The 16,855-nt window shown below is 43.3% G+C and overlaps 1 protein-coding gene across 1 annotated transcript; it reads left to right on the plus strand.

Annotated features, from left to right (window-relative positions):
- The first annotated feature begins 5,499 nt into the window (after positions 1–5,499).
- Positions 5,500–10,447, plus strand: pim3 (Pim-3 proto-oncogene, serine/threonine kinase). The gene is made up of 6 exons (XM_071899058.2): positions 5,500–5,959; positions 6,249–6,358; positions 6,523–6,573; positions 6,714–7,077; positions 7,972–8,148; positions 8,634–10,447. Exons 1-6 carry the CDS (start codon positions 5,872–5,874, stop codon positions 8,834–8,836), a joined length of 993 nt encoding a protein of 330 aa, XP_071755159.1. The 5' UTR covers positions 5,500–5,871; the 3' UTR covers positions 8,837–10,447.
- Positions 10,448–16,855: the final 6,408 nt, after the last annotated feature.

Below are 16,855 nucleotides of genomic sequence, written 5' to 3' on the forward strand. Positions count from 1 at the left end.
ATTTGTTTTTATGAAGTCTGCTACACCAGCCCTCCGGCCTGTTCCGTCCTTTCCTGGAGTATTTATGTAAAACACACACACACACAAATACACACACGCACTCGTCCGTGCGCGTGCCCATATATACACACACACACCGAGAACAAGCTCAGCTACAAATGAGCTGGGCTGACACGGGTGTTTTCACTTAATGTAACACACCAATATAAAGGAAGTTAGTTGGAATTTTGGGAGCTTGGCTGAAACGAGTCTGTGTGTGTGTGTGTGTGTGTGTGTGTGTGTGTGTGTAGTTGTAGGTGTGTGTGTGTGTGTGTGTGTGTGTGTGCTGATATCCCGGAGCTTTAGGGCTCATTTGGGGGTGATAAACAGAGGTGACCGATGCCAACTTGGTCAGTTGTATTTATCAGCGGTAGTTTTATTGAGGGCATCAAAGAGCTGGCACCAGTCGTTCGCCACAGTGTCTAAGCCACATTAAGAGGGATAACTGTTAGCTGAACACCAGTAAGAGTTAAGCTTCTCTGTTACCAAAAGAAAGTTAGGCACAAAGAAGACTGAGCCACTTGAACTCATTAGTGTCCTACATTAGAGGGCTTTCATTCCAAAATGTGACTCTTACAACATTAAATGCTGATATAAATAGAAAAAAATATTAATGTTATTAAACACACTCTCGCCATCTCTCAATATTGTCTTCCCCTGACTTCCCGGCTTGCTGGCTGGTTCTACACACACACACACTCTCTCTCTCTCTCTCTCTCACACACACACACGCCCCTACATGCACACACAAATACATTAGAATGCATCAAGTGCAAACATCCATCTTAACATTAACAGAAGCAGCAAGCATCCTGTATAAACCGTGTATGAGGAGTGTGAAGCTGATGGTGTGAGGGAGGCGAAAATGCGCAGAGGGAGCTAATGAACAGTTATGCAATGTGGCTGACAGATTACCGGGCTGACTAGGGACCTGACATCGTTACATAATGCTGGGTCCAGACAGTAACCCACATAGGGACCTGGCCCGGCATGCAGCACACATGACCAGGAGCCTCACCCCGTCCAGGACAGCGCCACTGCAACTGACCAGAACCCAGACTCCCAGAGGAAGGGTGGTTTTGTTCAGCTGCTTCCAATGGGAATATCTTTACTATGCTGTGTTTCGCTATTATACTGCTGAGGACAAACCGCTTGATAAAGCATCTATCTGTTGTAATGTGATACTTCTGAGAGTTTCATTTCTTTTGCCCGGCTCCACAGGGAGGTCAGAGGTCAGAGGTCAGAGGTCAGCTACAGAACAGCACCGCTGGAGCTGCTAGGGATTCAGCTTCAGCAGGGTGGATGCTTGCCGACACGGTGCTTGAACTCATCATGAGTGTGTGTTAAAGAATGGTGTCTGTACCACCATAAATCTTGTAAAAGCCCATATGCGGAGATCTATTTCAAAATGCTATACATCTATGCTGGAAAGAATCATCACCGAACGTTAATCATTCAATATCTCTAAAATATAGAGGATCCAGTCTGTAAAAGTGAAATTATTTTGCCAATCAAACACTTACATTACACATTCTCAAAAAAGACTATAATTTGTTTCAGTGTGTTGCTATCATTCATTTTGTAAGTCACTTTTTTTCTAATGGCACAAATCTAATTTTGAACGAAACTCATACAAAAATGTATCAGTTATTTACACAGGACTCTTTTACAACAGCAGATAAAGAGGAAGATAAAGTGGGCGAAATCCTGCACTCTGAACCCATACATTGCTATCACTCTCTCCTTTAAGTGGATCCACCCTCATGAGAGGACACTGCCATAAATGCCTGCGGAGCACATAATGTACATATATGCAGTGCACATGTCCACTCATCTAACCCCAGCACTATGCATGACAGATTCCCAACAGTAAGTCACCATTCCCTGGCAGAGCGCACCAGCTCAACCAAGCTGGATGGATTTCAATCGGCGGCTTACCAAAATGATGTGGCTGCCACCGGACTAGCGTGATGGGACTAAAAATACCTCGTCCGACCCCGCGGCTCTGATGTGGCCACATACCCTCTGGTGTGTCTGGTTTTATGTGTCCCAAAAGAAACCCATCAAATTACAGATGCAAACGCAGCCGGACCCCTTATCAAAACTATTTCGGCTCGCTGACACAGTTTCCTAAGGCAGTAATTAGAGCAAGGGAAAATGGGAGGCATCCCAGGCACGCGGAGAAAGAGAGAGAGAGAGAAAGAGAGAGAGAGAGGGAGGGAGAGAGAAAGAGACAGAGACAGAGAGAGAGAGAGAGAGAGAGAGAGAGAGAGACAGTGACAGCTCATCACTAGCCCACAAGCCATTTTTCTTTCTCTCCCTTGCTCCCAGCCTACGTCTCTCTCTCTCTCTCTCTCTCTCCCTCTACATCTACAGATCAAAGGATCGGTGAACATAAATAAAAGCCCTGATGATGATTTCCCATGAGAGCGGTGAACAAACGCATAGCTCACGTTCATATGAAGCCTCTGCAAAACAGCTGTCTGTGCTTCTGCTGTCAGCGCCTGGCTGGCTGACTGCCTGCCTGCCTCACATGCTTCTCAACTGCTTCACACTGCCAACTGCCAGACAAAAAAAAAAAAAAACAATGCTTATAATCATGCATACTTCATACAACTTGACTGATCCTAGTGCAGGGCGATGCTTTGTACAGCCTGGATGCACTCACAAACACTTTGGATGAGTTCAAGTGCTCACCTGTTAAGGCGTTGTTGTGCTGAGGGTGAGGTGTGTTTACAAGTGCTGCCTGAGGAAACAGCTATCCTGTCTACATACCATTATTATGCCATGTTGGGTGTTTGCAAGGTGGCGAACATCTGGAAAAGACAGGTGTGAGAGGAGAGGAGAAGAGAAGAGAAGAGAAGAGAAGACAAGAGAAGAGAAGAGGAGTAGCAGTAACAGTAGTAGTAGTAGTAGTAGTCCTACATTGTAAAGGTCTTGCACCAAAATGTCAATAAACATGAGGAGGAAAGATAGGAAGCTAAAACAGACAAATTCTATAATTGCTCACTTTTGTGATAGGGTAGGATGGGCTGTTTGTTCTGTATTGTGACCGCAGTTATTCTACATTTCATCTACACCGTTTCCTATCTCTAACAGCTGGTACATCAAGTTGAGATTTGTAATTATGAAATAAGACAATATCTTGTTTTCAATCTATTCTTCAACTAACTAGAATGCATCAACATCCCACACCACAGCATGGGAATACTTCATTAAACTCCTATGGTCGGAGCTACTGGCATTATACTGTGTATATACTTCTTTCCCCCATGCAATAATTGCGTAAAATCTGAAAATGGACTTTGAAAATCAGCTATAGTGCAATGAGTAGCATGTAAGATGTCATAGGAAAGTGTTGCAGACCTTTCTCATTTATTATATTGTCTGATGCTCCTATCCAGAGCAACATGCAATGGGTGCAACAGTAAAACAAGCTTCTCTTCCTAGATCAGCTGCATTACAAGCAACCAGTAGTAAGAACTGCAAGGGTCAGAGCCACAGAGCCTCTGAAAATAAACCTGAACCACAGAATGATCATGTAGGAGAGGTAGAAGGGTTTTGTTGTATGCACAGGGAGTAGGCTGACGCTAACACTGGTGCCGGAATGAACAAATTTCCTTTGAAGCTTCATCCAAGGCACCATTTAACTCTGTCATTTATGCAAATGTTTTTATGCCACAAAAGCAAATCAACCCTTGCGGTTGTTGCACATGCCCTCGCACAGTGAGCATGTAGTATGTCTCTGCAAAGCTACATGTTTCCTACTTGCATGTGTCATTACAACACATATGCATTTTCTTTAAGGGGGAATGCATATTGTTGTTACTTTTCAACATATATTGTCAATACAGTATGTGTTATTCCATATGTTATGCTGAAAAGTAACACAAATTGTCCCAAACCAGAGGCAACAATGTGTTACAATAACGCATACTTTCTCAGAATGTATGAGTGACAATGTGTAGTGCGAGAAACATGAAACATTATGCCATTATCATACAATGTTGAGCACAGCACTGCAGGTTAGCCCGCAGGCTGCTCCCCTGCTCTCATATGCAACCCATGTGTATACATTTACATAACTTTGCAGTCGGCAGGCCTATAGTGAGATAAGGTTCCCAGGAACTCTCTGATGTTACACACTGTTTCTATTTGGTTAGTGTTAATGCACACACACATACACACGTGCACATACACACACACACACACACACACCCACACACACACACACATAGGTTATCAGAGCCAGCAGGAGATAAATAAAAAGTGGAAAGTTCAACGAAAGCCAAGGTCGTGTCAGATGTGTAACAGTAAAGTTGGAAAGAAAACCTACTGAAGTGGGACAGCTGGCACCGCAAACATTGACCATCAGATGTTTTCATAGGCTGTTTTTCTTATCATCATACTATATTGTTCTCATACTCTGTGTGGATACATGACATTGTTATGGTGACTTATCTCCTTGACATGTAATGGGTGTTTTATATAGCGTATTGCAATGAATACTACATACACATTTCTGAAAGCTTGCATATCATTAAACTAAGGGAGTAATGCACATGCAAATGGTAACTGCAATCTTTTACCATTATTGACAAAAACACAGTAATCCGATTAAATTTAAAAATAGTATTGTATTGTAACAGAAATTAAGATTAAAATAATTTTGTAGATGCTGAAATAATTTGCTTTTATTGTAAGTGATGATAATTACCATATTCAAATTACACTCTGTAAATAGGAATAAATTGTTCATTATGGATTCTGGAGGGCAGTGTAATCCAAATTGACCCTAAAGTAATCAGATTACACAAGTGAGTAGATACTCCAGTACTGAATACAATTTGAAAGAGGTAATCGGTAGTCTGTAGTAAATGACATTATAAAAGTAACTTTCCCAGCTCTGTCTTTTTCCCTCCATCCATGGAGACTCTCTCTCTCTCTCTCCCTCCCTCTCTCTCTCTCTCTCCCTCCCCCCTCTATCTCTCTCTCACTGCAGAACTGCGGAGGAAAAGGGAGGGGAGAGGACGTCTCAGAATTGCCGCCACGTGCGCTCAAATGCCTGATTTATTATAATGACTTCGTCTCGATTGGTCCAAATAGAAAACATGGTATTTATATACGCCATTTGATTGGTCGTAAGCTCCGAGTCGATAGTGAACACAGCGCAAAGCTTCCAGACAAGGGATTCTTGGGCGTCTAGTACTATGAGAAAGTAGTGCGTGATGCATAACGTTATTCTGGGAAAACTGTTGAATAAAAATCTGATGAAATTATATTATTTGCCACCTGATTTCACATAGATGTGTATTTAGTGTAATAGTGGCGCTTTCTGTGTTCGTATTAAACGAAAATACCGACTCGTATTGGTGGCGGAGGGATATCTCCATCCCACTACGCGTCAAAATATTGGCTTGGGGAGACCGCGCCAAAGCTCAGACAGCGGCCACTCTTCAGGATAATAACACACTGCGGAGGACCTTTAAACACACTGTACTGCCGCTACGGCAACTGTATACATCGGAGTGTTCGGTTTTTTTCATTATTTAAGAGGACTTTTCTCGTCGAAGTGCATGAGTCAAGATACGTTCTTCTTATTTCATGCCGGTTTTCTGGAAACGGTGTAGGACTTCTCGGTCGTGACACGACTTTGACGGGTGCGGTGCGGTGGAGTTGGCGCACTGGACTGGATATATCATTTGCCTGCAGCCAAGACGGTCCACACCACCATCTCTACTGCGATTGAATTATTTTCTTTCACACTGTATTGGTCTGAAATCTACTCTCACGGGTGAATAAGGATTGTCTACACCGGCTTTCAGCTTGAATATGTTGCTGTCAAAGTTTGGTTCATTTTCACATATTTGCAATCCTTCGAGTATGGACCATCTACCGGTGAAAATACAGCTCCAGCCTGGTAGGTTATCGTAACGTATGTTTAACTGACATTATACCCGTTTGTAACCATAACAACCGAAAAGTGACTCATATCTAATGTCAATAGTTAAACCGTTAATGTGAGCATGTAATTCTAAAAATGCAGACATCGGTTGTTTGATCAATTTAAAATTAAGACCATAGCAGCTGACCGGCTCGTAAAGCTAACGAGCTAGTTAGCTAACGTTACTAAGCTTGACCTCGAGCGCTGGTTTGTTGTGGAAAGACTGCGCCTCCTAACTCTACTTTTTTTAAATTTGTATTTGCAGTCAAAGTGGAAAAGGAGCCCTTCGAAAAGGTTTACCAAGTGGGATCAGTGCTGGGCAGCGGGGGTTTTGGCACAGTGTACGCCGGCAGCCGGATTTCTGATGGCGCACCGGTAAGGATGTGGATGGGAATCGGGGCTGTGTTTTGATCTTGCATGTGCCGCCATCAAGCCAGGACAATTAGCACTTTGACGCCGTATAATACAATGTGACTTTACCGTAATATTTGGCGCACTAGTTGCTCATGATTTACGTTTGTTTACCTTTCTTATCTCAGGTCGCGGTGAAACATGTCGCAAAGGAGAGGGTGACCGAATGGGGCACAATTGTAAGTAATCCCCGCTCCGTGTGGTTTGTTTTGGTTTTCCCCTGCCTGCTGGGTGGGGGTGTTGATGTGCGTTTTGTAACAGTTACGGACGATGGCTGTACATTCTCCCAACTTACTCATTCCCCCCTTCACTTTTGCAGAACGGAGCGATGGTGCCTTTGGAGATCCTGCTGCTGAAGAAGGTCAGCTCGTCGTTTCGCGGAGTTATTAAATTGCTGGACTATTACGAGCGGGCGGACGGCTGGCTGATCGTTATGGAGAGGCCGGAGCTCGTCAAGGACCTTTTCGACTTCATCACCGAGAAGGGCGCCCTGGACGAGGACACGGCGAGGGGCTTTTTCCGCCAGGTTTTGGAGGCGGTCAGACACTGCTACAGCTGCGGTGTAGTACACAGAGACATCAAAGACGAAAATCTACTCGTGGATCTACGCAGCGGGGAGCTCAAGCTTATTGACTTTGGCTCAGGGGCGATTCTCAAGGACACAGTCTACACCGATTTTGATGGTAAGCATCAGCCACCACCCCTCCCCCTTCTATATGAATTGCAATTATAGACCGCTGTGATATAGGATTTCATCTTCTCACTTTATTTATAAGCTGTTTTAATCTGCCATAAAAGATGCGTAATCGTGTGGGCTGGGTTGTGTTTCGTTAGACGGCTTGCCCTTGATGCTCCGCTGTGCTATATTCAGTGATGGAGGCGTTCACCAGGCTGTGACGCAGTGGTCTGTTTTTGGTCGAGGGTTTTCCCTGCCTAGGGTCTCACGACTTATCGTTATTATGGATGTTAATCGATCTTCCCTAATGGAAAGTTACCTGTATTTTTTTTTGCGCAATGACGCACATGTTATCAATTCTATTAAATTCACTAATCTCGCTGGTGCCGTTTTTAACTCGAATATAGTCCTTAATGTCAGATGGAGTGTATTTTTTTTTTTTTATCTTTCCGGTTGTTATTTTGTTAGTAAAGCTTGAGTCACAGGCGCAGTTTATGGGTATTAGGTCAGTGCCACGTAACATCTGTTTGTTGTGAAACCCGAGTCGGCGGTTCACGTGATGGGCTCACATTGCGCTTTTTTGTTTGGTGTCCAAGTTCCTCCTTCCCGGAGGGAGGGGGCGGAAAAGAAGGGAGGGGGAGGGAGGAGAAGCAGGCAGGTCACCCAGTTTTCTGTGTTTTGTGGCTAAAGAAAGAAGGAAAGCATTTCTACCATGACTCAGGCATTTTAGACACATACGTACTAATCATTTTCAGCTTTTTTTTCCTGTGGACTGTTCCCATATTTTAGTCAGCAGTCACGAGTACAGATGCTCACTAGATCCCCATTACTGCAGCATACTATGTCACAAGCTCACACAAGCTCACCCCTCATCCTCCCCTTTTCCCCATCCCTCCTCTAGGTACAAGAGTGTACAGCCCACCAGAGTGGATCCGCTTCCATAGATACCACGGTCGCTCGGCGACGGTGTGGTCGCTAGGCGTGCTGCTGTACGACATGGTATGTGGAGACATCCCCTTTGAGCAGGACGAGGAGATCCTCAGAGGGAGGCTGTACTTCCGGAGGAGGATTTCTGCTGGTAGGTCAACTAAAAACGACACACACACAACCAGAGCAGGGAACTTAACTTGATTGCCCCCTAGCCACAGTGACTGGTACATCCCAAAATTCACATGCCAATTCCACTATTTTACCAACCAATTTGATTTTTACATTAGAATAACACCTCATAATCATAGTGGATTATCTGCCAACATGGCCGGAAGAGAGGTTTACCAACAGCAGCCAAAATTTAGAGAATTTGGCAGGTGTTAATTTCCCACCCTACACATAACAGCCCTGTTGCTTACACAAGACATGTTACTCGATGAAGGATGTATGTTCTTGCACTGGCTGTATGTGATGCCTACACCCTAGTATTTTGTAAATCCATACAGACTATTTTGGGTCAGCTGATCCTGAGTCATATGCAATCCAGCCACAATCAGACCAACACTACTCATTTCCCCTTCGAGCTGTCGACCTCTCATCCTCATCATTGTCATTGTCCCCCTTCTCCTCCAGAGTGCCAGCAGCTGATCAAATGGTGCCTGGCCCTGCGGCCCTCAGACCGGCCCACCCTGGAGCAGATCTGCGACCATCCCTGGATGAGGGCGACGGCCGAGTCACCCAAGTCGCCAGAGGAGCCCGCCGCCGGTGACATCCGCCTCAGGACCATCGACACAGACTCTTCGTCAAGCACAAGCTCCAGCAAGGAGAGCCTCTGAGGACGGAGGCGGTGGACTGAACAGACTTTCTGGGGAAAGGCGGGTGGGGACGGAGGGGGTGACATGGACTAAAGGCCAGCAGCCTGTAGCCCCGGCGGCCCGTCAGTGGCCGGGCGCTTAACTCAGCTGGACCGGCAAGAAAAATGTACTTTAATTTTCCTCTTTTGTAGGGAATTTATAATTTATTACTGTTTGTTCTTCCTTATCTTATTTCCCCCCTCCCCTCTTTTTCTGTTCCCCCCCCCCCCATTACTTGTTTCCTAATAGGGAACATTTTGCTGTTTGGGCGGTCTTACCAGCACTATTTATTTTTACCCAAATTTTTTTTTTTTTTTTTTACTCATTTTGTTACAAGGCTGGTATATGCAGCTGGCAAGGCCCTCCTATTCAGACATGGCTGCTCTCATAGAGCTTGGAGAAAACCTTTTTATTTAAATGTTTTAATTTTGATTTGGAGTGCCTTTTTTTGGAAAGCTGCTTTTGTGGGGGCTTTCGTCAACAACTCTGTTTTTGGATCGCCCGCGGCCGGACGGCTCAGTTGCCCTTGCCGTGATGGAAGCGGGGCACTGCGCGTTTTTTCCCCCTCCATCACTGTAAGCCAACCGGCCACCGGCCAAGAGGCTAAGATAGCATTAGATAGGAGAGGAGAAGGAGGTGGGGGCTCTTCTGACAATGGAATACTTGAAACACACTCGACTCAACTCTGTGTCGCTCTCTTTAACGCTGCTCGCTCACTCTATAGCCTGAACAGGTGTTTGGAAACTGGATCCTGTCTTTTCTGAATGTCTACAAAACGTCAATACACACACACACCTCCCCCCACCCTTTTCTCCCTCTCTGGCCCCCAATGCCTGTTGCGGGGTGTGTGGCCCTCTTGACCTATCTTCTTTTCTTTTGCCTCCCGCCATCTCACTGCTTGACACTACATGGCCCCCGCCCCTGGCCTCCCTCAGGGTTTGGGGTGTGAAATGCACAATCAATGCAATATTCATGGACTCAGTTATGTATTTTTTTTTTTTTCCTTTTTGAATACAAATATTGTACAGCGTGTTCTTTTTTTTTTTTTTTTCGTGTGTGTACATTTTTTTCCTCCCCATTTGCATTTAATTTATTTGTAAACATGTAGACATTCCACACTCTGTGGCTATTTATTTATTTATTGTCTATGCTTAAAATCCCCCCTAAATTTGCATATCTTTACTTGGCCTTTTGTTTGCATTCCTGTAACTTCTATTTCTACATTTCGACATGGTTTTTTGAGATGTGGAGGATGCACTGAAGCAGTTGTCGATGTAAAACGGAATAAAACAAGGTTTACTTAAATTTGAAAGAGCATTTGAATGTTATTTAACTACTCTTAAAGTCTGTTGGTAATGTTGAATGGTTAAATATCAGAAAAATCCATCTGTTTTTGGGATACATCTGTACTGTCAAATCCATTTGAGTTCTATGGAAAGCTAGACAACGGGTTGGAGTAGAGCTTTCTTAGTTGTCACAGCCTCATATTCGAGTTCTTTCAGTTTAGCTGTGTGACTTGTGGCTGTGGAGGATGGATATTGCTATTTTTTGATACAAAAGTTTCAATTAAACTCCCTTTTTTTTGTACAGAAATCAGTCTGTGGTGTCTCATTGATCATTTCGAACCTGACGCACACCATTTACATTGTGGATGGTCACATTCATAGTTACACATGTAAAGATTTTCACTCCAAAAGGATATTTACCATTTGAAAACAGCAACACCTTCTCTTACAAATGATAGCGCAAGAATAAAATTGCTAATTTTTAAAGCGAAGTAGGTAGCCTCAGTTCTTGGTTGACAAAATGATAACATATTTACAGATTGGATTATCTAGACTTTAGACATATTGAATAATGAACTTCAGGTATTGATTTTGACCTGTAAATGGATATATAGCACATATAGCACTAATGAAATTAACCCTTGTATACGTCTTATAAAACCCCCAGCATGTGATATTCTTCATCTTGTAGACAACGCTCCCTCGGGAGGCTGGGCAAGGCTAATTTACATGTCCAATATAGCATGTGTTAAGGCTCCTGCTCATTTGCACTGCCTATAGTAATAATCACAATATTGTTACACGTGACATGACAGTCAGCATGGCCAAGGCGAAACATCACAGGAGCCATTAACTGGATGACAACCTGCAGAAACCGCAGGGCTAATAAGAGACAGATGTGTCTCGAGGGCCGAGGGAGGAGAGGGAGTGATGCTGGCATGATGGAGAGAGAGAGAGAGAGAGAGAGAGAGAGAGAGTAGGGACGTTATGCATCATCAAACACACACACACACACACACACACACACACACACATGCAGCCCTAAACTATAACTAATTGCTTTTCCATTTTATGCCTCCTGCTTGCCTACCTACCGTACAATAACAATAACATAAGTCATTCCATTATTGGACGCAGAAAGGCCATGAGTAACAGGGGCTGATGACGTGGTGTGTGTGTGTGCATGTGTTTATGTATGTGTGTGTGTGTGTCAAGGGTTTCCAGGAAGCAGGAGTGAGTGGGAATATTGTTTTTCTGGGGAGGTGCTGCCCCCTCTGGTGAGTCAGTGTCCTGGCAGCAACTCCCTACAGGTTACCATTAGCTTTTACCTGTAATCACAGACAACTGCAGTTCAAACTGTAGCACACACTGAAGTCTATAAATCAGCACTGTAAAGCATATATATAATTCACTATAGAGAACAGGCAGCAGCTGAAAGCAACTCAACTCAATCATCTAAAGATACTTCCTGCTCTCTAAACTTTGCTCGAGTCCCAAGTCTCAAGTCTTGAGGAACCAGTCTCAAGTCAAGTCCCAAGTCTAAATGTAGATTACCAAGTCAAGTCCATGTCATTAATGTCACGTCTCAAGTCTAAATGTAGAACACCAAGTCAAGTCAGAACAAATCAAGAGTCCAGTATCAATTTCATATCTTAAAACAAAATATCTAGGACTTTTCAATGCAATATGGTTTTAATAGGATCAAAACTTGGTAAGAGCATCATGAGTTTGATTTCTAAATCAGTTTCAACTTCAATAAATTCAATCATTCCATACAAATTCAGTCGTCTGCTGGAACAAATCTCATCACTTTCAATCTAAGTCATTTACACAAACACAAGATCTTTTGTCGAGACTTTAGAAACCTTTTCAAGTCGTCAAAGTACAAGTCAAAGTCGAGTCCCAAGTCACCAAAACCCAAGTCAAGTCAAGTCTCAAGTCTTTTCATCATGAATCAAGTGAAGTCTAGAGCAATTAAAACTGTGACTCAAGTCTGACTCGAGTCCAAGTCATGCGAGACTCGAGTCCCCACCTCTGATAGACAGATAGATCGATAGATAGATGGATAGATGGATAGAAAGATAGATAGATAGATGATAGACAGACAGATAGATGTCAGCATGTTGAACTAGCAGAATGAGTTGTAGTTTTGCTGCCCAGCCGCTCTGTGTGACAAGCAGCATGCTGTTCGAGTAAAACCTCGTACCTCCATATCTCTATCTAAAGCGTCTGCTGTTACAGTAGATCTGTCCTTGATGCAGATTTAGATGTGTGGAGCCACATGAGCCTCGGCCTCTCATGGGAAGCGCTGAGCACTTACAAGACCTCATGCCTAAAATCCTTATCCCAGTGTAAAAAGTCATCTTGATAGCTCACCCAGACGCCTACACACATCCAATTAGTCTTGAATGGCTGCTTCCAATTCGACCGGAGTGGAGACATATGGGTACTTGAGGACTTCATAAGACAGCTGGTCCCTAAATCTTCTCAGGGATCTAATTCATGATGAAGGGATTGATTTATATGCTTGGGAAAAAGGAGTAGGCTCTCTGTTTTAATTACCCCTGGAACATACATTTCTGCTTGATATATCTAGCAGACATGACAAACTCCACATGCTCAAGAAATTTATGAAATTCAAAGCTGCAATCCAGAGTTATTTTGACCACCTGAAGCACCTATTTGACTATATTCACCTGTGTTGTTGAAGAGTTGGATTTAACCTTTCATAACTCAGGTACAGGTCTGCTTTACTCTCTACTGTGTTAGAGAGAAACTGCATGTAAAACTCATGTTTATCTGTCACATACTCTCAGCCCTTATATGAAAATATCAGAGATTTTAGAGTGAAAAAATGTCTTCAATCCAGTAAATCAATAGGTAAACAAACCCAGAAATGGGGGTAGCAGTGTTTCAATGAAGGGGGAGCAATGCTGTGGCTATGGGTTGCTCTTTTAATTAGCCAATTTAAAAACTTCATTACAACGCTTCCAATCACCCCCTGCACTGTCCCGTAATAAAACATGGCGGTATAAATGTTTGTCAGTCTCAATACGTTGACATCTGTGTTCCTTTGTGCATCCGGCGTAATCCCACATTGTCTTCGTGTCTCCAGGCTTTTGACATGCAAATGACCGGGCAACTTGTCTTCATCAGGAGCCCTTCTGCTTACACTGAGGACTAGTGAGGCCTCATCCACTCTCACCATGAAATCCTCATTAAAGCTAGTGGGGCATGTGCCAAGCTGTCGTCTCCTCCAGTTGAAGCCTGATCCCACAGGCTGGTTAATATCATCCATCACTGCCATTTAGTTAGACTCTATAAAGATTCCACAGCTTCGTATGAGTCTATTTAAAGATCACACACTACCATCAATTAAGAGATGTGAGTAGTTCATTTTCAAAACATTTATTCGTTGCAGGGGAAAAGTCTTTGCCTGAAGTTCATCATCCAATATCTCTAAAATGTAGAGGATCCAGTTAGGATTTGGCAAAGTTGCCTACTAAATGTACACTATAATTACATCATTTGTTTTAATTTTGTTTTGTCAATCATTTTGTAAGAGCAGACGTCCCTTTTTTCAAATGGTGGGTATGTTATCTCGCAACAAAAGACTTCATTTTATGATCAATTTGTGATAAAATGAGGTTTGTTGAAGCAGCATTTGACCCATATTGCATTGAACTCTATTTTGCCTCAGCCTTCTCAAAGAAAGATTTTTACCTCTTTAGCCCATTAGATAGTTGGATTTAATGCTTTGTTTTCATTTGAATTCTTAAAATGCCCCAAATTGCTGTACTCAGTACATCAAACAATAACTTGAAAACTATAATTTCCTATCAGTATCCCCCAGTGAGGATTTAGGCCATGCTTTTCTTCATTTCACTGAACTGTGCTTAACACCATATGGAACACGTTTCCTCAAGATGACATCACCAAATTCCCATTGACCTATTACCTATCAATAACTCTCAAACTAAATGATTTTTCTCAGCGGCGTGCTTCTTTAATAGTGCCAAGGTGGGATGAGTTGGAGGATCCACTTATCAGATGTAATCCATGATTACTAATCCCATTGTGTAATGACTGTCTCTCACTGCTGTGGAGAGCACAAGCTAACCTTTGACTGGCATCCAGTCATACTGTTATTGACCAGCCTCTTTAACTGTGGACTTGTTAAGATACACTGTGAATCATGCGTCAGTGGTGCTAGACAAGTATGACGAGATGGTGAGCTGGAGGAGAGAACAGAAAAGAAAAACACTGATGTGGTGAACAGGGCTTGGTGCTGGAATCTTTTTGTAATATAATACTGATACCAACACTTTTTGATAATGATTTTACTATGATGACTTTTTTGATACCTTTTCATTGTTGAATGTTGAATTTCTGTTTAATATTTAAGAAGAAAGCCTGAATTCTATTGGAAGAATCAGTCATTTCAAAGCTTTTTGATACCTTTGAAAAGCTTTTGATGCCTTGAGATCAATATTGATACCAAACCATGGCAGTGAGTACACAACTTCCCCTCCAGGATCAATGAAGCTCATTTTATCTTATCTTTATATAAGTCATAACATTTAGAGGATGCAAGAACTTGTGTTTATTAAAACACCGGAATGTATTTTAAATTTATTATTTGTAATGCAACCCTTCAGTTGTTGCTGAGGCCAATGGGTGCAGAGCTTTAATCTGTATTTTGTGATCAAATGTGCTGGCACGTTTGGGCCGTCAGTGGTTGTAGATGACAAGTCGACAGACACGGAGGCAGGTGCCAGATGGACCCTGGGCCCGAGGGCCCCCACGGGCGCAGATGGGTGGGTGGGTGGTGCGCACACAGGCGGCACAGGCTGCAGCGCCAGCACCAAGACAAGGAAAGGAGGGGAGAGATCACACTATAGGCAGTGATACTAGACTTCACACTGTGTGCGTGTGTGTGTGTCAGTGCATCTGACCCTTTGTGTGAGGACATGCAGTCTCTTGTATGCATACAATACCAGTCAAAAGAAAAAAAAAAATCTTTATTTTTACTATTTTCCACATTTTAGAATAATAGTAAATACATCAAAACTATGAAATAACACAAATGGAATTATGCAGTGACCAAAAAAGTGATCAAAACTCAATCAAACCTATCTTATATTTTAGATTCTTTACAGTAGCCACCCTTTGCCTTGATGGAAAGGCAAAGGCTTTGGAAAGCCTTCAAAATTCATACATAGGCATCAACTTCACTATTTATATTTGTCTAAGAAACAAATTTCAAGCATTTAAGCATAAGCCTTTAGATCAAAATGGCTTTCAGATAATTAAAAAAACATAGTACATTCAATCAGGTGTGTCCAAACTTTTGACTGGTAGTGTATTTTACAGAAAGAGAATATTTCATACACTCCAGCATATAAAGCTGACCTGCAGAATCACTTAAGAGGAAAAAAGGAATCAGATCACCACTCAAAAATAATAGTCTACTTTATGAAGCCCTGAAGGGAAATTTTCTTTTTGCTGGACCCCCTAAACAGAGAGGTCAGAGGCGGCTGCTCGCCAGAATGAGGGCTTGGTCTTCTGGTTGAACTACTGCCTCCCTCCTCTGATTCTATTTCATCCTTTTGTATATGGCCTCTGCCTTGAGCCATGTGTATGTACTTGTGTGTATACGCCTATGTATTTACACCACGAGGGAGCAGGATCGCTGGCTGCTCACCCTGGAGGCCTCCTGCTCTCTCTCTTAACCTCCGCAGGGATTTTCCACTGGTCTGGCTCAGCGCTCAGTACGATCTGTGCCAGAGAGGAGTACCTGGCCGCTTGGCCGGTGGGAACCCGCTGCCGTCACCACGCACCGTGAAGGAGCTCATTGTTCTGAGTCGACAAGACGCTGTGTGTCTCCGCTGTAAACACGAGGGCTGAGTGGGGTTTTTTTTTCTTTCTTGAGTGTGTGGTGGAGGAGCTGTGAGACGCGCGACAGGGAGACGCATGCAGAGACGTCAGACATATACACAGAACTATCAGGCATGCACACTTGTATCAAGACATTAGACACAATGTACATGAACATGCACACACACACACACACACAGATCTCTGAGACTTAATAGAATCACGGCTCCAGTCCTGAGCACTCTGCTCCTGTTGCCAGGCTTCCTAACAACAACAATAACAGCCACAGGTCTCAGCAGGTGGGCCAGGATGACAGCAACAGCTTAATATTCCCAGGTCAGACACTCATCATATCACTTATAGTGTGAGTGTGTGTGTATGTGTGAGAGTGTGTGTGTGTGTGTGTGTGTGAGAGAGAGGCAGTCAGGAAGGGAGAAAGAGTGGAAGACAGAAAGGGAGCAAATAAAGTGAGGGGAGGGGAGAAAAAGTGAGAGGAAGGCAAAGAGAAAAGGAGATGAAAAGAGTGTGTGTGTGAGACAGAGAGAGACAGAAAGAGAGATATAGATCTTAATCGTTACAGTCTGTTTACAAGCTTGTAATGCGATCAAAGGAACCCATTGACCTGGTGCTCATTTTGCCCTGTAGCTGTTATCTCCCTCTCCAGCGTGATGAGAAGGGTCTTTTCTGCAGATGAAACAGGAAAGTACCTTGGGAAATTCTGGTCCAATGACAGCATATCTTGCTCATCAATACTCATGCACAGTTTTCCCTGAACAAGATTGTCGTAAACCAGTGGCAACCTGAAGCAGACCTTCATTCCAGTAAATGATCCTGCATG

This window comes from Centroberyx gerrardi, chromosome 24 (assembly GCF_048128805.1).
Source record: "Centroberyx gerrardi isolate f3 chromosome 24, fCenGer3.hap1.cur.20231027, whole genome shotgun sequence".
Classification (NCBI taxonomy): domain Eukaryota; kingdom Metazoa; phylum Chordata; class Actinopteri; order Beryciformes; family Berycidae; genus Centroberyx; species Centroberyx gerrardi.